This window comes from Planococcus citri, chromosome 5 (genome assembly GCF_950023065.1).
Source record: "Planococcus citri chromosome 5, ihPlaCitr1.1, whole genome shotgun sequence".
Lineage (NCBI taxonomy): Eukaryota > Metazoa > Arthropoda > Insecta > Hemiptera > Pseudococcidae > Planococcus > Planococcus citri.
In genome coordinates this window covers 39,777,893-39,799,737 of record NC_088681.1, presented here as the reverse complement: position 1 = coordinate 39,799,737, position 21,845 = coordinate 39,777,893, and the positions used below count along the sequence as shown (strand labels likewise).

The following is a 21,845-nucleotide window of genomic DNA, read 5'->3' as shown; positions in this document are numbered from 1 at the left end:
TTACATTGAATAGAAAAACATTCAGGAAGATTTATTTTTACTTTTACATGTTTTAGTTTTTATTGTTTCCTTCCATTCTGATTCAATTTGCATATAACTTCCACCTAAAATGATTCCAATAATTTACATGTAACTTGATCTACAGCTTAATCACTACTTGAAACTACTGTCTATACTTGAAACATACCCGATAAGTAATTTTTACTTTCGTTCGGTTTTTGAGCGGCGTGTTTCTCTTGTTCGTGTCGCTGAAGTAGAATATCGGACATAGCTTGGAAAAATATTTCTTCGTAATCGCGTTGATTGTCCTGGTTATGACGGCTAGAATACCTAGCTGTCCATGCCGGTCGTATTTCACTCCTTAGATAACAGAAGTACACGTGTAATCGTCTCAGATATTAACTATAAAGTACCTCTACCTACGTTGAAAAAATTGAAAAATATACCTGCAAGTTTTAGTCGAAGAACTTTCGTTGCATACTAAATTCTGCTTATTCGAAATGGAAGTATCGTGAACGAATGAAATGTCTGAGTTTTCACTTTCACCAACGCTATAAAATTCGGATGTTTCATTTTGTTCTTCAGGTTTCATAAAGTTGTAATCAGTATTTGGTTCCCAGACGCCAACAGATTTGTCTAGGGGAAAAATCGTAAATTAAATAGTTACTCCTTTCATATTTAGTTTATAATTCGTGAATTAAATTCCTCACATTGTTGAACTGCTTTCATACATGTTTGTAATAAAGGCCCTTTCAAAAGTCCTTGATTTTGATCCGGCAGCGATAATGAATCCTTTTCAATGAAAGTATTCCGATATAATCCATCGAAATTAACTGGAACAGAATTTTAGGTGTGATATTTCTGTAGGTACTTTTTATTAGGTATCTATCTACGTCGAGTGACGTTAAAAACGTTTCAAAAGTTTGTAATTATTCCTTTATTCATCGTAGGTATAGTTAGCATAATGTTACCTATACAATCATTTTCTAGAAATGATGAAATGTTTTCTTCGGTACATTTTATTTTAATTAATTCTGGGAAAGAATCAATTATGGTTTGAATGCAATTATCGTCACTTGTTTGCAATTTTGGAATATGGCTACGTAATTTACAACCCTGAAAATATAGAAAGTGATGTAATAAAATTTTTGTATTTTGAAGCACTTGAACTTAATATTGAAAGTGCATACCGATCTCATCATGATTGTTTCATATCTGATGGCTTTTGAACCACAGCAGGGATATCGACCTAGGAGAAAATAATCAAGATAATGTAACTCTACTAGATACCTACCTGTTCTCAACACATTTCAAAGTTGAAAATTATTTTAGTTGTAAGTACTGTTGTAGTAAGATTTTTAGTTTGCATTACCAACAGGAGAATTGGTTGTTTGAAACTGTTCCATTGGATAAAAATGAGGCTGCTGAGGATGGTAAGGACAACAATCAGAAAAAGCTACAGCATACATCGTTCGACACATGTAACAATATAAAAAATGACATTGTGACCATAATCGCCAATACGTATTGCTCCAGTTTTTATATTCTGTCCAAATATTCTTGATATGATCATTTATATTCCACTTCAGATCTCTGCAAAAAATTAGAAATTCTGAGATAGCAAAATTTTTCTTTAAAACGTTCTCTCAAAAACTTATACACGAACAACATTCACCTTGAGTGGTTGAAGATCACATCTCCGCTGTATTTTATGGTAATATATTGCACTTGGCACGGCACATAAGGTGCACTGACCCTGGTCACTAATTTTCCACAATTTAGGCAAAAGTACAAATAGGCTAAACTTGCATAATGTCCGCGGTGCCTTTCTGGTTCTTCTTCATTCAAAGACATTATTAATTTACCAAAGAGTCTTGATTTTATCTTATCTTTTCGATCCTTTAGGTACTGAACTTCAGTATTCGATAATTTATCAGCTAATCTGTGATAGAATATGTAAAAAATCAAGCCATTGTTCGTGAAAGTGCGAGCTGAAAATGTTGATTACCTACTTCTTTAGAATGTGATCGCTTAAGCAAGTTAAATTCGAAGAAAAACGAATAATTTCGTTCATGTTTGTTTTGCAAAAGTAAAGGCAATCTTGAAACAAAGGGCGCATTTGTAGAAAATTGGCTGATACCATGATTGGAATAACATTTTTACTGTCTACATTCAAATCACAGAATGTTAACAAATTACGAAGCTATTAAACAGTAGGTAACATGAAGGTATTTCGTTTTTTTTTGCTTACCAAGCTTCGGAGAATCTGCTGAATTTGCATTAATATCCCGTTTAATCCATTTCATTAACCATTCAAATATCGTAATGTCGCAATGTACTGATATATCCATTTCTTCGAGTTTCTGTCCTGCAAAAATAATCTTATATTACCTCCCGAAAATAGGTACGTTCAATTAAAGAGACAAATGGGCTTGGTCTGTGGTCATCGTTTGTACATAGGTAGTGTAGGTATCTGCACCTACCTTTTGTTATTTCAGAAAAATATCCCATGTTTGAAACCAATAGACTTTGCGCACATTTGAAATCCTTTTTAAATCCTTTCACTTCATCATACACATGAATTTCAACTTCAGTTCTGAAAAATTCCACAAAAATGTGTAGGTATCTATATGAGTTCAACTTAGTGGTTATAATTGGAAGAAAAACTTACTCATTTTTTGTTGAGCATTTCACATCGCCAGGTTTTTTCCTCTTATCTTTCTTTTTTGATTTAACAACAGTGGTTGATTTAGATTCAGTAACATTCTGAATTGGTTTGTTACATACAGCCACATCATTATTAGGAATTAAGTAGGATAATATGGAATCAAATATTCCTTCATTCAGTAATTCAGATAATTTGGTTTTAAGCACTTGAACGATGTCACTCAGGTTTTCTTCTTCGATTACTTCGACATTAGATATTGATTTACTCGACACTGGATCACTTAATGGGGAATTATTTGAAGACTTACTTCTGCCAATTGAAATCGCCTTGAAATTTTTTTTCGTCCTAGTAAAATTCGAATCTAGATCACTCCTATGCTTAGAATTCTTATATTGCTCAAATAGTTTTATTATCAGAGCATTTGAAATTAATTTATCCAAATCAACGTCAACATTTTCAATATCGTTGGAACTTTCTTTAATATTTATTTTACATGATAAAGATAAAAAATTTAAAAAATCTTGTAATTCGATGTCATCCATATTCTATGCACATTGCGAAAATGTTTGTAAACACTGAACGATTTATCGATTAAACAAATATTTCGTCTAGGTAACAAAGTGGGTATTTCATTTATAAAAATTGCACATCATCAAAATAAAAAATGAAAATTAAAACAAGCATTTTTATTATAAAATCATCACAATTGTGTAAAAAAAAAAAACAAGTATCAAATTCACGCATTACTTGAATGCATTTTTCACTTCGTCAGGAATTAAATTCAAATAGGACGCGTGTTCCGCTTCCTTATACGTTGCTAAAATTCCACCTTTATTGTTGTGCTCGGTATCTTTATTATATTTATAGAAGTTTCCATTCATATCGGTCATTTTTCCACCTACTGCATGGAGAATTGCTTCCGGAGCACATGTATCCCAACGTTTTGTACCTGCACTAGCGAACACGTATGCGTGAGCGATACCTTCTATTAAGAGCAATACCTGTAACACGTAAAATCATCTTGTAAATTTCATCTTTTTCACGGTTCATTTATGATACACAGAAGTTTTACTCACTTTATGACCGCTTCCGCCAACTTTAATAACTTCGTCGGGTTTTATCGAATCAATGGTAGATAATACAACTTTATTCGAGTGCGATCTAGTAGTAGTAACGATTTTTCGATCCTTCGGCGGTTCTTTCGGTTGGAATCCAAACGCTCCTAGACCGATAATTCCCCAAATACTACGACCACAATCGGCTTTCTCTTTGTGGCCATAGTACGGTTGATTTATGATTCCAGCCACAGCTTTATCGTCAACAGCTATTCCAATTAGAACGGTTACATGTTCGAGTAATCCTACAATAAAATCAACAAAAGACTTCAGTATGGAATAATTTATACGAAAGAAAGGTTTGAAATTGGAGGGCCTGTGTTCATCGAAGTACCTTCCATTTTCTATATCTATTCACCTTGTGTGTATTCAGAAGTTCCATCTAAAGGATCTACCCATACTGTAATCTGAAATAAAAATGTAATATGAAAAGATTGTTCTAATATTTTTTTAAAGACTACTTTAATTTCATTACCTGACTATCTTTGACGTTTTTCAAGTATTCTGGACAACTGAGTTTTAGAATTTCTTCGTTAGTCTTATCATCGTCAACAGAATCACTGACAGGTTCATTGGAAAGGGAATCGTCTTCTTCACCTATTATATTTATTTTTGGAAATCGCCGAGCTAAAGTTGAGACTATGTATTGATGAGCTGATCTATCAGCTTGCGTTTGATAATCGGCGATACCCTGGAGAAACAGCACATAAATTACATAACTGGTAAATGGAAAGTAAATACGAGATTTCTCAATAAAAACTACCTTATCAACGATATTTAATTCTCCAGTCTTCATTACATCTCTGATGATTTTTCCAGCGTGATCCGCAACCGGTAAGGAGGCCGCAATAAGTCTCAAAATTAAAGGCACGGATTCATTCATTTTGATGTTGATAGTACGATACTTACGATGGAAACTAAGGTAAGCCGACGTGATCTAACGTAACGATAAATTCAACTGATACTGATTAGTGATTATACAAAACAAATGAACCATAGTGAAAGTTCAACTATTCAAGATATACCAACCTTGAACATGGAGTGGGGAGTAGATTACGATATTAGATATAATAGAACCATTACCTATAGTATTATCGCAGCAGTCGTTAACACGTAGAAATGTTTAATGATTATGAAGTTATTAAAGTTCTAGATTAGGGAAGTATACGCATACGCCATTTTGGTACGACACAACGGATGTAAACAACATTAGAACGTATGTACGCATACAATCTTACGTGTAAAAAATGCAATTTTTTCGATTGTTCGCGGGTTCGGGTGAATTTTTAAGTAGTTTCCAGCTAAAGACAATGAAATTTCCTATCGATTGATGTTAAATTTTTGTTATTTCGCGCAAAATTGACGATTTTCTGAATACTTATATTATCCGATTTTTTCATACTATATGTGTCAACTTCAAACTAAAAATACTCGAAATCTTCAGTGAACACACAGGTATTTTAATATAGCAAAATGTTCGTAATTTCTTCGTCTTTAAAATGAGTGTTTATCGAAAGCTCTACATGCAACCGTTCAAAAGTTGTAGAAGTTTAAAGTTGCGAAAACAATGCAAAAACCAACCGCGGATGGTAAGTATTGAACTTTGAATTACTAGAATTACTCAAAATTTTCAACGAACACATAGGTATATTAATACAGCAAAACGTTCGTTATTTTATCCTTTTTAAAATGGGTCTTTACCGAAAGCTCTACCTTCTACCGTTCAAAAATTCTTGAAGATCAAAGTTGCGGAAAATGTTCTACAATCAACACTAAGTGACTGATAACAGTGATAACACAATTTGAACACTTTCCGCAACTTTGATCTTCAAGAATTTTTGAACGGTAGAAGGTAGAGCTTTCGGTAAAGATCCATTTTAAAAAGGATAAAATAACGAACGTTTTGCTGTATTAATATACCTATGTGTTCGTTGAAAATTTTGAGTAATTCTAGTTCAAAGTTCAATACTTACCATAGTTACCATCCGCGGTTGGTTTTTGCATTGTTTTCGCAACTTTAAACTTCTACAACTTTTGAACGGTTGCATGTAGAGCTTTCGATAAACACTCATTTTAAAGACGAAGAAATTACGAACATTTTGCTATATTAAAATACCTGTGTGTTCACTGAAGATTTCGAGTATTTTTAGTTTAAAGTTGACACATATAGTATGAAAAAATCGGATAATATAAGTATTCAGAAAATCGTCAATTTTGCGCGAAATAACAAAAATTTAACATCAATCGATAGGAAATTTCATTGTCTTTAGCTGGAAACTACTTAAAAATTCACCCGAACCCGCGAACAATCGAAAAAATTGCATTTTTTACACGTAAGATTGTATGCGTACATACGTTCTAATGTTGTTTACATCCGTTGTGTCGAACCAAAATGGCGTATGCGTATACTTCCCTAATCTAGAACTTTAGAAGTTATGAAAAAATTGGTAAATGATAAAATTTTATACGTAATCTTCTGTTTGGTTTTATATTTGAAAATTTATTAAGGTAATCAGCTGGAGCTTACAGCGATGAAATTGTGAAACTACATGGATTTCAAAGACTATTTAGAGGAATATTTTAAATTTTTTCGAAAAAATCCAACATCAAAATCACCCGGAAAATGAAAAAAGAAACGAATTACGAAATGAAAAATTAAAAAGAAAATTTCCATTTGATAAAAAGTTTCTGATAAGATAAAAAAAAGTAAACATGAAAAAAATTCAACTATCAAAATTACCAAACAAATTACGGTGTAATTTCGGTAAATTACAAGTTATTAAGTTCGTAATTACGTTTCATTCAATCTTATTTTTTTTGTGTTCGAAAATTCGGTTTGTAGCACTGTTAAAAAAGTCAATTTTTTAGTATTTCACACCGTGGTCACACTACATTTCGCCATCTTTGTTTCGTAACAAAGCGAAAATTGAAAAGAGAACGCAATAAAGTCACCTTGAGTCGCCGTTCACTTATGTCGTAGCGTCTGAGTTGGTTTAATTTTACCGTTTTTTGGTTTCCCTAATCTTAGTAAAGAAAATATGTAATCGTGTAATAATATTTTTACTTTTGTTGTTACTTTTGTATATTTCCACAACTATGTATTTCCACTTTTTACAAACTGTTCAAGAAATTTTACTCGTTCATCAATCATGAAAATAAAACGTTTTATTTTCTGAGATCATTTCGATGGGGTGTGCCTGCTACGTGACGTGGCGTAATATTTGATCGTAAAACGTATTGAATTTGAAATTTTAGGCCATCGTAGAAGTATTTCATACGGTTTTTTTTTATATTCCTCAGTTCCTCACGCATATTTGCGATAGGTTTAGGTTTAATTCACTAAACCTCTAAGCGACGAAACTTCTACTATTGTTACCATAAACAGCGCCATTTGTTATCCTGAGTATATATTTGCAGAAAAAATTTAAAATGGTAAGTTAGAACGAGATGATTGAATAATTTATCCAGTATAAGTTTTATTTACAATAAATTAACGACAAAAGTCTTTCCGGAAGTTCTAGCACGGATTGTTCAGTTCGTGCGTAAGATGTGAATAACCTTCAGAATGAGAAGCGCATAAATGGGCTTGATTTCATTTTACACCTTAATGAACCTAATTCAGCTTGAATTGTATAAATCTGTCTTATATGCTTCAAACGCAGACATATGTATCGGTATTCGATATGAGTATTAGCATGCCCTGTGGGTATTGAAGTATGCGTCATCTGAACTCATTGTCCAACTTCATGTTAGCCTATACCACCAAATGCAATGCATTCAGAATGCCTAATATCATCGGAAGAAACCTACTATGCAGTATTTGAAAATTCTGTAGTATACTTCCACCTTCGAAATAACTTCAAAAATGGGCCGATGTTCCCATTGTTTACCCATGTAGTTACCTATAGCATTAGTATGAAAGAAATATCTGTATTTGTATATTTATCTCATTTCGTTCTTGATTTCAGCCACGAATCGATCCGTTGCAGTTATTAAATTGCCTGAATGTCCTATTAACTCCTACTGGAGGAATCAAGAGTGAACAAGAAGTCAGTCGAATATCATCGTGAGTACTGATGCCAATCTTTCAAATACTTATACGTATAGTGCACTATTTTATCGTTAGATTATTGATCTAATTGCATTATGTAATCTCCAAAATGTATATTAATGATCAAATGTACTTAGTTAACTTATCGAAATTTCCCCCATACGAGGCCGGCGGTTTGAAAAATTATACTGTTTATGACGTGCAGTTTTCCCGCCATTTTTTCCATTTCAAGTTGGAAAGTCAGAGATTTTGAATATTTGAGATTGTGGAAAAAATTTTTACTGTATTTATTTGTATTATATTCCACGTTATATTCCATTTTGTATTGAACAAAATTCTTTTTCATGGAAGGTAGACTGTAATTATTCTGACCATCGCGGATTATGATAATATTTTCTATGCCCTTGAATTTGTCTTCAGGAATGACTTTATTTTATAATGAGCTCGATCATTAATTTTATTTTTGTGAGCAATCCTTTAATACATTATTTCCATTTAGAGAAGTGATAATTTTTTTAACATTTCTCTCTGTAACTTCGATACTTTAAAACGATTAATTCATCTATGCTTCATCGCAATCTGTAAAAATTTCTTTCGTGATTCATTACCTTTTTTACGTTTCATTTCCAATTCAAAATTAATTCCGAAATATGTAATGCAAGCTAATAATTTTTTTTTTCAACAATGAAACATCCAGTTGAGCAATAACTATCAACTTCCTGAAAACGTGCTCTTTTCGATTAGACTCCTCTCTATTTTTAACCTTGATTTGTATGCTCGTTGCCAAGGTTGAATTTGAATATTTTTGGCGTAGGAGCTTGAGAAGTCACACGCAGAGCTAGAAATGAGTTCAGATTGAATTTAAATTTGCTTCGGTTAGTTATCTCACATTTTTTTGATGAAAGTGTGACTTATTAATGAAATAAAAATTTTGATTTTCATTTGCTGTGTCTATTGTAACGGGAATAAAGTACTAATTATTTATCATTGGAAAGTAAGTGAAGGGTTGAATTTGTCATCGATATAAAAGAAGATGATAATTTTAAATCTTTATTTGTTTTTTCGTAAAAATATTTCAACTTGAAAAATTATGCTCGGTGTTTCTTCTTGATTGAATTATTTTGAGATGAATTCAAAATCCAATTTGAATACTTTGAATATTGTAGGTTGAAAACTCGAATATGTCCTGTTGAAATAGGTAATTAGTATGAATTCTATCTCTTTCGATAAACTAAATTCTTCATTTTTTAAAGGATTATCTAGGTGAATATTTATGTCATAAATAGACTACTATCTACTCGCTTTTGTACATGATTTAACTGAGATGATTATGCATAGCTTTTCATAAAATCTCTGTGAGTAGGTATGTACTTAACATCAAACATTTTATCTGCGTTCGTAATGCTTTGTTTTATCTAGAGGTTCATTAGTGGATAAGATTATGGTAATATTTCGTATTGAAAGACGTTCGTTAACTTTAACATTATTTTTTGATATTTTCTTCATTCATTCTGAGTGGGTGAATGAACTCTGCTAGAGAATATGATTTTTTAGCCCCCCCCCCCTCGGCCCTTTCTTCCCACAAAATAGAATTACGTGATACTGTAGCGGTGATTAAAATAGAAAACTTCGTCGTAACGCTTTTTCGTATTTTTTTCATTCCGCCTCCCCCTCCAATTTTGATGTCTGTTACATAATGACGTTCTATTTTGAAGGTCATGCAACATTTAAACTAAAAATCTTGATGTTTTATGGTGTGCTTATTCCATTTATAAACATTTCTGTATTTTTCATTGATTTACAGGTTGATGGAAAAATTTTCCAAGAAATTAGTCAGCAAATGTGTTTACCTGTTGATTTTAAAAGCTTCTGATGTTCAGTTATTATCCATGTAAGTACATATCTCCTTTCATTTTACCGATTTTCTGCTGCTGAATCTATTATTTATGCAAACATTACGATGTTCTGTACAGGTTTATGGGAGCTAATGGATGGAATCTCATATACAATTGGCTGGTACAAGCAATCGAGGCGAAAAATTATCCATTTTTGGTTGAATTATTAGAAGTAATCATAATGTGTCCTGTCGATATCGAAAGACTGAAATCAAACCCAATGCCCAGACAGATTAAATATTTGTCGAAGGATAATTCGATCGAGCCGAGTAAGTGTTTTTATCATTCTCATTGTATTTAGTTTAGTAGCATTTGAAATGTATGACTTGTGTTTTCAAAACAGGGGGGAATTTTTGAGACTTTTTTTTGTCCATTTTTACGAGCTTTTTGCTATTTAATGTTTTTTCTCCATTATAGAAGTGAAAGAGCTAGCTTCGGATATCGTAAAACATTGGTTAGCTATCGTGAAAGGTGCCCCGGCGGTTAATCAGCAACAGACCAGCAACGTATCCGAGCCAGATAGCGCGACGAATGCCGAGCAACCTGTCACCGCTGCGGTTCAGCCACCTGAGGTGGTCGATGTAGACGAATCCGATGCTCATGATAGTCGAGTTTCTTCGAATGACTCCCAGGAGGAGGAGGAAGAACACGGTGATACGAATTACGTTAAGAGTACTAGTCCAAGTAGCGATTCTGTAGACGATAGCGACGACCAAGATGATTTCGTACCGTATAAAAAGCAATCTCCGGCCATGTCGGCCAAAAAGAAAGCAGCGAAAACTGCCAAACTGGCGGTCAAAAAAGAGAAACAGTCTCGTAAATCGAACACGACGGTCGGCGTCGAAAAACCCACGACTAAGCTGAAGAGCAAATTGGTAAACGATGCTCCGTCTAAAGATCAGAAAAAAGCCCCTATTAAGTTGAAAATCGAGAAGAAACGAGACGAAGAGCTGTCTAATAAAAAACCTCGTAAAATCTCCGATTCCGGTGCCTCTGCGATTGAGAAAGCGATCGATGAGAAAATCAAGGAGAAACGTAGACTGCGTGAGGAAAAAGAACGCGAGAAATTCTCTAGATTGAAACACGAACGTGAAAAGAAAGAATTAAAGTTGTCGTCGAGTAAAGAGAAACGCGATAAATTAGATAAGCTGAATAAAGAAAAACTAGACGAAAAAGCGAAAGGCGATTTATCCAAGCTAATTCCTAAACCGCTCGATAAACTAGGCCGTATACCGAAATTATCTTCTAAAGAGAACCACGAATCGACATCAGCGTCGTCTAAAACCAACGACGCTCATTCCGATGATGCCAAACGCAAAGAACACGAAGCCAAAAATGATAAATCATCGACTGCTGCCAAGTCTACTGACGATAAGAAAGGTCCTAAAAAAGAGAAGGACGAAGCTATGAAGCAAACTATTCAACGACTGAAAGAAGAACGCGAAAGGGAAGCAGCCAAAAAAGAGGCTAAAAAAGCTACGTTACCCGTACCGCCGAAGAAACCGGTTTCCATGTCTGTCGAGAAGAGATTCGCTGCCGGTGAATCGAAGCCCAAAACCGTCAAAGCGTACAACTCTAAGTTCAGATTAACCGGTTTAGAACAAGAAATGCCCAAGCCACCGTCGCGGAAACAATCCACTAGTACTTCGAGCAGTTTATCAAGTTCTACGGCAGCTTTGATAACGACAGCTGCAATTTCGACTCCGGTTATTGATACAATAGCGCCAGCAGCCACGAGTCCGACCAGTAACGAGAAAAATCCAGTGAAAAGATCGCCCACCAAAGATATCGATATCGAGCCAGTCGAGAAGAAGATGAAATCGCCTGATATCACGCTGGAGGACAAATCACCGATACAAAATAAAAACAAAAAACGTAAGTTGTTGATTTTGGTAATGAATATTGTCATTGGGAATCGTGCTATCGATTTCTTTGACGATATTTCTTATATAAATAGTTTTTTTTTTTTTTTTTTTTGGTAGAGTAAAACGAAGTCGAACTGTCTTTCCATGTCCCTTGGCCCTCTTTATTAATATTGTTTTTATTTCTAGGCGATTGACGTTGGTTAGTCGAAAATTGCATGAAACGGATGATATTTTTTTGATTAATTTTTTTTTAGAAGCTATTGAGTTTCAGGTATGTTGATGGATCCGTCCAACGTGCCCGAATCCATGGATGGTGGATAGACTGCGCAATATCCGACGATAATTTTTCTATCATCGTATCCTTCATGTACAGGTTTACCTTAACGGCTTATCCTCTTTTTTTAAAAAAAATCAACAAATGTGCCGAAGTCGTTCATCGATGAAATGTCATCGAAAACATGGCGTATACGACGTGACCATATAGAACGCTAATATGAAAATTAAGACAAAAAAGCGTTGAATAAACGTCCCCTTCCTCTTATGAAACGTGAAAAAAAGCAAACATGCCCTGTTCCGTTGAGAAACTGCACCATTAATCGATTACCTAGAAGTGGCAATAAGCTTGTACTTTGTACTAGATACGTAAACACATTAACAAACCGCCTCGCATGCTAGCGATACGAGACGCATACATGGCATAACGTCTCTAAAAAGAGCAATAAGGCCGAATACGTTGACCACAATGGCGATCAGGCTACGCCTTGAGAAACAATTTGGCCATTGAGAAGCCTAAATTTTTAGCATAATTTTCTAGGCTAATTCTGGAGCGCGATGTGATGTTTCCAGCGAGCGTTGCGTCGTGACGACTCGATTTATTTAGGGCAGTGATCCGTTTGCATGCGACGTCGAAGACGTTTGTTCCGCAATATTTTCAAGGTCAACATGAATTTTCAGTATTTGAGCTGATCGACCATTGATTCATAGGTCCAGACTGTACTCTTGTACTGTCGGTTTCCCTTTCAGTTGTCTTGACCAATTAAGACGAATTTACTTGCATTTTTTAGGCGATTTGAAGCTTCCGTGTCATTATGTCTTATAAATTTTCGTTTCGTTCTGAAACTTTTTTCTGATCATATTGATCAACCTAGTTTTCATTCTCTTTGTTGGCAAGTTGTACGTTTCTTGTGCAAATATCTTGGCCCATATACTTTTTTTTTTTAGCTACATGATTCAGTGACTGAATTGTTTCATTTGGGGCGACCGGTAAAATGCAGTGCGAGTCGGACTTGTGTTTTTTTTTTGAAAGGCGTTTATGATTTTTCTCAAACCTGCCCCCCCCATCCTTCAAAACATTATTTTGGGTGACAAAATAGAACACATTTTTGACCTTTTTTCCCTTCTGATTTTCTGAAATCAAAATAAGCGTTTTTGTTATTATTTGTCATCATTAGTACTTATCATCAGAAGAAATGCATATTTTTTTCTTCAAAAATTGAGCAAAATGTTCCACACTTTCACTTTTAGTAATTTTTTTTTTTTTTTTTTTTTTTTTGAAATTTTCCATTTGTACTTTTTCTGCAGCATGTAGTTTGAAAATTTATGGTCGGCAGAAATAATGGATGAATATCAACTGAGTGGATACCTTTCTGTCCGCTGAGATAGAGAGAAAGTTATTTTGAACCATTCATAGCCTCAAACAAATTTTGAATACGTTTAGTTTTTGAAAAATTTTATGAGAATGGCGGGAATGAAGTTTTAGCAGTACATAGTTGCTGTAAATGAAAAATTAATTGCATCTTTAAAAAAATGGAAAGCTGCCAAAATCAAAAGGCGTCTGATGTTTTTTATTTTTGAAAATCGTTCCAGAATTACTCCTGGTATCTCGATGGACTTGTCCGATTCGGAGTCTTGAATAATCATCAGGGTCATATCACAGGACGTTACTTATGCTTACAATTTTGCTTGAGACATCGTAGGGCCACTTCACAAACGAGCAATAATATGCGGCCACTTGCCATTTTTGTCAATTTGTGTGAAAAATTTAATTCTGTTGGCGAATTTGTGATTTGTTTACATATTAAATTTTATGTGAAGTTTATGAACGGACCACTCGAAGTCTTAAGTAAAATTTCAAGCATAAGCAACGTCCTGTGATATGGCCCTCAGACGGATTATTCAACAAATGAGTTATCTTTTTCAGTTCTTCTGCCTTCTGATCACCCCTCGCCTTCCGCCTTCTTGACATTTTTATTTTTCTTACTTGTAGTTGAATATGCTTAGCTGCAAAAAAAGAATTCCGTTCGTTTCTGTGTTTGTTCGCGTGACACACTCCCCCTTCCCCGTAGGACCTTGTGAATTTTTTCATTTTCATTTCCCATAAAAATGATTTGAGAAAAAAGTAGAACTCCATTTCTTGAACATTTTGGTGGCCTCCCATCCCTGTTCCTGTTTTTTATTTTCTTTGATCTGTCGAAGTCTCGCGACTAGAATTTGCAAACGGTTCACTGATAGGTTTTTTTTTTAAATTAGGGTTTTTTGATATTTTTTGTTCCAGGCAAAATGTCATGTCGAAAAAGACTTTTTTATTTTTAAAATTTCACTCTGTTTTGTTATTGAAGAGTACAGGGAAATAACCAGATAAATTGAAAATTTTCAAAATGATATTGTAGTAATAATGAACTTTAAAAAATAGAAGAGGCGAGAAAAATGAGCTGAGACTAAATCTGAGGCAAAAGGAAGAAAATAATTTAGAATGCGAAAATTTTTTACTATGTCATCTTCATCTTGATGATCGATTTCCATCAAATTCAAGTTGAAAATTGCAAAATACCACATACTGATTTCTCGATTTTTTGCTTGATTTTTTTTTACGAAAAGAGCGACTTTTCAACTCGTAACTTAGGTACCCCTGACTTTTTTTTCTGTTACTTATGCCTCGAGTTGTGTTTGTGGGATATTGTGTTATATATTTCTGGTCATTACTTTCAAGTTGAAGCATTCCGATACTTTGAAGTGCAGTCAGTAACATGAAAGTCTCAAAAAGTGACTTATCTGTTTTTTCCCTGTACCCTTCACTTACATTAGTTCTTTTGATCGGCGGATAGATTAACTCTCTCTCTCTATGTATAAAATCTGTTTGCTTCCTTGGAGATGAAAGTGAATCATTCAAAATACCTCCTCGCCTTGGCTTTCGACAAAAAGCTTCTCTTCGTTTGCTTGGTGTTTTAAGATGAGATTTTATAATTTTTCAGCCCTTTTGGCAAATTCTTCTTTGATAACGTTCTCATAGACTCATATTAGTACTTTTTTTATTTATTTTTTTACGAAATGAAATATTTATTTTTTACATGTCACAAGACTTATATGAGGGTCAAGAGTGAGCAGGTAGAGCTTAAGAAGATGAGAGTGAGAAATTCTTGTATTTGGCCTGCGAGAATTGAAATTTTGTTTGGCACATATTTGAAAACGAGTGGAAAAGTCACCAGTTTTCGGAACATTCCTGCCCCTGCCCCTCCCTACTACTGTTGAGACACTCGGATACGGAGTCTTAGATATTGATGGTCGTAATTGAAGATCTGATGATTTCAGGCCGGCCACCCCCTCCTCTTCAAGAGTAAGTTTACTTTGGGTTCACCTGGCAATTAACCTATTACGATTGCAGTGTTGTTCTGAAATATTATGAATTTGATTTGATTTTTCATTTTGATGTACAGGAAGAGATAGGGAAGGGAGTGGATTTTTTAAGGTGATTGAAAATTTTGACAACTACTTGTATTACTTTTTACTTCACAGTTTAGTGAAATGGGGGTGAGAAAATTCAACCACTTTATGGAAGTCGTATTTAGATATTCGATTGCTTGTTATTCTATGGTGCAAATCTGGATATTCGTTGCATGCCACAAATCCTGCTATTCGATTTACTGATGAAGGGGGGGGGGGTGGCTCATACACTCCGTCTGTCCGTCTGTTTTGCCTGACTGAAGTTCTCGGCCGATAATTTTCCTGAACGACCACAAATGCCACTTCATTGTTGCAAAATTTGAAATCTTGCTGTAGAAAATGACTCTTGAAATTTTCAGCTTAGAATAGATGTAGTTTGAATAATCGAATAATTTTTTTTTGTACTACTTAACGACGGCCGACACATCCGTCGTGTTTTCTAACTACCATATTTTCAGCTTCTAAAAGAATCGGATCTCATCGTTTTTCGATGGTCTGCGCCCGGAAGACGACCATGATGCCAGGAAGCTGACGTGAAAGACCAAAAGCTCCGATTAGATTCTTCGTCGTCGTCGTCATAATCGCTTAGAAATTTCTCGATATCGTCATCTCGCGCTGTGCTCTCACTACGTACGAAGAGTAAAAATCGTCGTCGAAATTCGAAAAGTGCTCTTAGGAGGAAAAAAAAGAAGTCGAATGTAGAATCGTGTTCGCGTTTTGTGACGACTACGAAAGAATCGAAATCGAGAGACCATAGTCATAAATAACGACGTTCGTGTAGTTACGATAATACGTATTTTCGATGTTTCGCATTTCGAGGTAAGAGTGATGATATTTTTCAATCTTTTTCTCTTTTTTTTTTGTTCTCTTGATTTTTCTCTGTTGTTTTTATGATCTACGAAAACGTATCTGTTGTGTCGAATTAATGTGTTGTGTCCGTAGATTTTTTTTTCTTTTTTATTTTTTTAATGTCTTATTTAAGAAGTGCGTACGATATTTCGGTGTCGTTGATACGCGAATTAAATGTGCGTGGAACGAATTTTGATTACATTAGTGATCGAGTCAGGTTTATTGAGATACACGAGCGCTGTTAAAAGTAAACATAATTTAAATGGCTTAGTTGTTTTTTTTCCCTTCAAAAATGTTTGATCACTGTCGAAATGGCAGCTTGAGCTGGTTAGTTTTAGTGTTTCCCTTGATTTAATTTGCGATTGCTTTTTTTTTCATTTTTAAAAAGCGCTTGTGTACTCGAGTTAGAATTTCGTCAGTTTGAATAGTGAGACCATCTAATCAGTTTTGTTGGAGTTGCCCACAAATCCTGTTTGACGATGGTCTTTCTATGCTGACTCATGTGTACTTCTCTCGTTCTTTTCTCACTCACTTTTACGCCATTTCTTGTGTTAACAATAATGAAAGAAAAAGTATGTATACACGTGTACCTGTTTACCATTTTTACAAGTACCTATTTTACTTGATTAAGTATTTTGTTGTGTACATATCTTATAAAGATACAATATGCAATACACATAGTACTTATATACCTATCATATGCATATTGAAAAAAAAACACACGTTGAAAATAAATAAACGATTTTTCCAAATGTGGCTGTTCTTACTTCTTATTCAAGGACAGTTGTAATTATATCGATTTGCATTGTACCGTCGTCGCCATCAAGACTCAGTCGTAGATTATGCTGATACTGCAATGACGAGTCGGCGGAATTTAGAGCTTATTGCAGAATACATTGTAGAGCAATATCAAGCGTCATTTTGAAATGCCCTGAGTCTCTAAATGAATATTCTTAGTTCACAGTGTGACTGTTGCGAACAGAGTTTCATATTTTTTAATCAGCGAGGACATTTCAAGGGCACCAGTTACAATTCCTTATTTGTTTGTTCGGCGATGTCCTGTTGACAATAGGATTACGCCAAGTAGGCAGAATTTTCTTGCGTCATGTTGCTCATTTTTTAATTTGTATCAGGCCATATTTTATTTTTATTGAAAATTATTGCTAGTTTTTATTCTTAAGGAGAAAATTTTTTTCATTTGAAATTTTTTGATAATTATCCAGTTAGGTTATTAATTTTATGGCGTCTACCAATTTTTTTTCTGGATTTCTGTTGTTTATTTCTCAAATGTAATTTTTAATTTTTCGTTATTGAATTTTCTTTTTCAAAGATGAAATTAATTTGTTTCCATTTTAGTTATGAAATAGTTTTTATGTCAAGAAATTTTTATTGAAAATTTCAAAATTGTTTATTTCATATGTCGGATTTTTTCTTGTATCATAATTTTGGTTTCTGTTTCAAAATTACCAATTTTTGTCATTTTTGAGCTATGGAAGTGGTTTTATGCTGACTGAGCTCATGCCCAATTTTTTAAGGGAAAGGAGGAAGATCGTTCAACTCGAGTTCAACATTTTGTAAGCATTTGATTTTTTTTTTGGGATAGCTCAATAATGAACCACAATAAAGTTCCAGAGGGGTTCAAAAATTCAAATTATGATTCACTTTTTTACTATTTTATGCCTTGAAATTCGATTTCAACTGTTTGAGAAGAGGAAAAAAATTTAATCATTTTCTTCCATGTGTGACTCGATTCTTTGATTCGATTATCTTCCAAGAAGAAGGATTCAGTGAAAGTAGTTTGGCAGGGAGAGAAAAATCAAGAATATCCTGCAAATCAGTTTTGATTGGGGGGGGGGGGGGATTTTTGAATTTCTGAAGCACGAAGTAGATAGGAAAATGGCCTTGTATAATCCCTTTTTCTCTGCCTCTCACTCAATTTCTTCTACTGTTTTTGAAGTTCTGATGTTCAACTAGTAATTTTTTGTCATTTCCTTTCTTCTTTCCCTTTTTTAGTGTATTTTCAAGAAAAATGCTCACGTTTAGATATTTTCCGAAAGAGAGGGGAGGGGTCGTCTCTAGGAGTATTTCGAAGTTGTAGGATTCTGTGAAAAGTTGTCAAAATAGAGCTTTACTTTTGAATCTTGTTGGTAGGGTATAATTCCTCATAGCTGAAATATTTGAAAACTTGTAAAAATTTATTATTAATTATGTTTCATCGTAAATTCACGACTTATCTCCTCCTTCTACCTCTTTTTCTTTGAAAACAAGTATGATTTCATAGACATTCACCTAGCTATCTGTCAATGGCATGGCATAATGTTCCATAGTTGCGAATTTCTGTTTCACTTTTCAATGATGCAACGTTCTGTTTTACCCTCCTCTACTCCTCCACCCAGCATTCATTATTGTGTTACTGTTATCGGCATAGTCAGGGCTTTTGTTATAAGTAATCAAGTACTGATAGGCGAAGAATACCTGTAATATGTATTTAAGAATTTTTTCTTTTCTTTCAATTTTATTGTGTACTTTGTTCCTGTAATCTTTCAATTTTTTTTCAATTTTCAGGATTATGAATTTATGGCTAATATTTATTTGTGTTGAAAAATTTCCATGTGCATTTTAATATGTTTTGACAATGAGTAATTTTTTTCTTTCAGGTGAACGACGTGCAGAAGATGAATACTAAGCATATAATAATTTTCCCCTTACCCCTCCCTTCTATTGAATTATAAGACAGCTCGACTTCGTATTTTTACGACAAAATTTTATGAGAAATATTCATACTTGGAAATGCAATGTACTAATTTTTTTCTCGTCAATTTACAGCGTTCCTACAAGAAAGCGATGATTTTATGAATGCTATGAATGCTGCAGTTGAAACTCAGAAGGAATTGCTGCGTAAGCGAAAGAAACCTGCTACGAAAAATGATGACGGTTCGTCTCCGTCACCTAAAACACCAGAAGGCAAAGATATGAAGCCTGCGTTCAAGGTGAGTTGCAGAGGATTACAAACTATTTTAGGTAAATTTTCACGGAATCGAGTAATTAATCGTGCTGTTTGGTTTTTCATGTTACAGTTTTATAAAGATACTTTGGAATCTTCAGTCGACGAAAGTTTAAATGAATCAGTGACAGAAAGTGAGTATTACATTATAGGCTAGTAAATTCGATGTTGAATTTAAAGATGAGATTATTAATACGAAATTTCATTCTGTTTATAGGTTTACCAGATACTAAATTATCACCAGACGAAAAAGAAATCAGTTTAGACGAAGAGGTCAAACCACCTGTAATAAAAAGCGCAGAAGGCTTGAAAAGCGCCCTATCCTTGTTTCGTAAACGAAATCAGCCTAAGAAATCGGTCAAATGGAGAGCGGACGATGAATTAGAAGCCGTACAATTCTTCGAAGTTGATGTATCCGAAAGAGGTGAGTTTCTTAGACGTGTTTCAACGCCTGCGAATTATTTCGAACAGGTCGATTTAATTTTGTGTAATTTTTTCGCAGCCAATGTCGTCAAAGATTTCTGGGCCATGCAGTTGAAAGAACGTTCTGCTGAACGAGAAAGTATGCTTATGGTCCGAAAAGCTGGTACGTTGTTGTGGGAAATTGTCAGCGATGAGAGTGTAAATCTTAGCGCATAATTTTAATTCTTGTATCTTACGATTTTTTTTTGATTACAGGAGAAAATGATAAAATGACTGAGAAAATCGCGTGGAAAAAACTAGTTCCTATTGATCTCCCTCCTCCGTCCACGGTTAAGGGAGCTAATAGTCAAGAGAAAAATATTCAATACGCTCGAGAACGTGCTGTCACTCCTGCTTTATACTATAGTAAATCGATGTAAGTAGTAGGATTCGTTTTACTACATAGTAATTTTATCGTGATCAATGTGTTATTTCTTATGCTTAATCGTGTTTTTTGATATTTTTTCCCATACAGGATACCCGATACTCCTGCTGAACCAGATCTGGAAATACATTCGGTAACCCAACCACCCTCGATACCATTAGATGACATAAGCGGTACGTTAGATTCGGTCAATGATTTCTCAACGTTTAAATGGCCAGAGCCGAAACAATTTCCTCCCGATGGGTCGGAATTCATGCCTCCTAATTTCATACCCGGAGCTGTACCACCGCCTATGTTCGCATTTCCCGATGGCACTTTCGCGCCTCCATTTACGCAACCATTTTTCCCTGGTGCACCTGTTCCTCCAGCTGGTACTTGGCCGGTAAGTAGATCTCCGTTTAGATCCCTTTGATTTTTTATTGTTTTTTTTGAAAGAATTTTGAGTGTAATGTATTTTATTCGAAATTTCAGACTGGAACCACTGATCAGTCACAACAATCAGCACAAAGTGGTCAACCGATGCAATGGATGAGGCCTCCGTTCGAAGGCGTCCCTCCTCCCAACATGGTACCTCCAGTTGGCCCTGGTATGATGGCTCCTCCACCTTTCGGAATGATGGCTCCAGTGTTCCCGTTCCCCGGTGCTCCTAACATGTTCCCACCTCCCGGCATGACTCCGCCGATTACCAATAATAATACCAATAGCAATACTACGGATACCAACGCGCAGTTTTCACCGACTAATAATTATTCCAATAATTCCGATAGTAGTAGTACCAAAAAATGGAATAACGATGATCGTTACAATCGGAAAGATTGGAAAAATAATTACTCCGGTGATCGTAGCAGTAAGTATTTAAGAGTTCGAGTTCTTTATGTCAATTATGTGCACAGCTGTGTTAATAAAATCCCTCTTCTATTTTTAGATCGCGATAAACGTGGATCCGGTACTTGGAGAGCAAGTGGTGGTAACTCGAGGCTTTGCAAATATTATCAGAAAAAGGGATATTGTAATTCAAGCGGGTGCAGATTTTATCATCCAGAGAAGTAGATCATCGTCTTGTGTATTCTTTTTTTGTTGGTTTTTTTTTTATAAAATCGTATTACCAATTTACGAAGTTACGTTTGACCTGTTAATCTTTCTTTATTAATTTTCTCTCGCAATTTTTTATCTTTTTTATGTGTATTCATGTAGGTACCTTATATTGTTGATGTCGATATTATGTTCTCGTATTTTAAATTTGTGTTTTTAAAATGTTTATCGATAAATTGTTTGGTTGGAATAGAATGGTTTAAATGAAAAGGGTTAACGTTAGCTATAAAAAATAATTTCGAAGGTGTACAATATGTAATATTATGATTTCTTTCTTTTTTTTTTTTTTAGATATTTATGACATTGTGTTGAATTTTTATTTATTGATTTTTACGAAGATTCCGAACATTTATTTGATTTTTTTTTTTCTATATGCGCTATAATGATGAGATTTGTTTGTACATAATTATGCTGTGGTCTCCCCAAGTGTGTTGAAACTTGAAAGGAAATAGAACCCTGTGCAGTTTTTTTTTTCATTGTACATTTTTCACTTTTTTGTACAAAGTAGTTGAATAAAAACATTTTCCGATTATCTAGTTTTGAAGTTTTTAATTAAGGATGCTATAAGAACTTGAAAGAGTTTTCTGACTCCAGTAGTGCAACAAAGACGTCAAAGGTTTCCGAGCGGAGGAAAAGAAATAGAAAATGCATTGACGGAAAAATGAAATTCTAGTTAGTTCAAGATTAGTCGGTACTGAAGCATTATTCATTCACCTTTTTCTTCTAATTATTAACTGAT

General features: G+C 34.4%; 3 protein-coding genes across 4 annotated transcripts; 1 reads left to right on the top strand and 2 right to left on the bottom strand.

The window, feature by feature from the left end:
• Positions 1-10: 10 nt before the first annotated feature.
• On the bottom strand, positions 11-3,212 carry LOC135846614 (SANT and BTB domain regulator of class switch recombination). Its single transcript, XM_065365808.1, has 12 exons — positions 2,672-3,212; positions 2,484-2,596; positions 2,252-2,368; positions 2,013-2,166; positions 1,676-1,942; positions 1,373-1,593; positions 1,191-1,249; positions 972-1,116; positions 711-833; positions 447-636; positions 188-360; positions 11-104 (listed from the first exon to the last, which is right to left on the bottom strand). The coding sequence occupies exons 1-12, from the start codon at positions 3,208-3,210 to the stop codon at positions 22-24; spliced, it is 2,184 nt and encodes a 727-aa protein (XP_065221880.1). The 5' UTR covers positions 3,211-3,212; the 3' UTR covers positions 11-21.
• Positions 3,213-3,339: 127 nt separating this feature from the next.
• Positions 3,340-4,925, bottom strand: LOC135846616 (3'(2'),5'-bisphosphate nucleotidase 1). 2 transcript variants are annotated; one of them, XM_065365814.1, is made up of 6 exons: positions 4,813-4,925; positions 4,547-4,720; positions 4,259-4,474; positions 4,142-4,190; positions 3,745-4,028; positions 3,340-3,669 (listed from the first exon to the last, which is right to left on the bottom strand). In XM_065365814.1, exons 1-6 carry the CDS (start codon positions 4,819-4,821, stop codon positions 3,412-3,414), a joined length of 990 nt encoding a protein of 329 aa, XP_065221886.1. In that variant the 5' UTR covers positions 4,822-4,925; the 3' UTR covers positions 3,340-3,411. The 2 variants fall into 2 exon arrangements, with proteins under 2 accessions (XP_065221886.1, XP_065221887.1); XM_065365815.1 differs by having other exon boundaries at positions 4,867-4,925.
• A 1,786-nt stretch (positions 4,926-6,711) lies between these two features.
• Positions 6,712-21,638, top strand: LOC135846611 (serine/threonine-protein phosphatase 1 regulatory subunit 10-like). Its single transcript, XM_065365805.1, has 13 exons — positions 6,712-7,215; positions 7,752-7,849; positions 9,639-9,725; positions 9,808-9,998; positions 10,147-11,604; positions 18,990-19,153; positions 19,241-19,301; positions 19,385-19,591; positions 19,670-19,753; positions 19,846-20,005; positions 20,105-20,396; positions 20,486-20,861; positions 20,940-21,638. Exons 1-13 carry the CDS (start codon positions 7,213-7,215, stop codon positions 21,062-21,064), a joined length of 3,306 nt encoding a protein of 1,101 aa, XP_065221877.1. The 5' UTR covers positions 6,712-7,212; the 3' UTR covers positions 21,065-21,638.
• The last annotated feature ends 207 nt before the right edge of the window (positions 21,639-21,845 follow it).

Bases quoted from the DNA above. Each gene is read 5' to 3' on its own strand.
- LOC135846614 (XM_065365808.1), bottom strand. From the start codon at position 3,210: ATGGATGACATCGAATTACAAGATTTTTTAAATTTTTTATCTTTATCA. The intron at 2,369-2,483 runs GTAGGTGCAGAT...TTATTTTTGCAG, and splicing joins TTTTTCTGAAATAACAAAAG to GACAGAAACTCGAAGAAATG. The intron at 834-971 runs GTAACATTATGC...ATTCTGTTCCAG, and splicing joins TCTAGAAAATGATTGTATAG to TTAATTTCGATGGATTATAT.
- LOC135846611 (XM_065365805.1), top strand. The intron at 9,726-9,807 runs GTAAGTACATAT...TGTTCTGTACAG, and splicing joins GATGTTCAGTTATTATCCAT to GTTTATGGGAGCTAATGGAT. The intron at 19,754-19,845 runs GTACGTTGTTGT...TTTTGATTACAG, and splicing joins GCTTATGGTCCGAAAAGCTG to GAGAAAATGATAAAATGACT.
- LOC135846616 (XM_065365814.1), bottom strand. The intron at 4,475-4,546 runs GTAGTTTTTATT...CTGTTTCTCCAG, and splicing joins AATTAAATATCGTTGATAAG to GGTATCGCCGATTATCAAAC. The intron at 4,029-4,141 runs GTGAATAGATAT...ATTTTATTGTAG, and splicing joins AACTTCTGAATACACACAAG to GATTACTCGAACATGTAACC.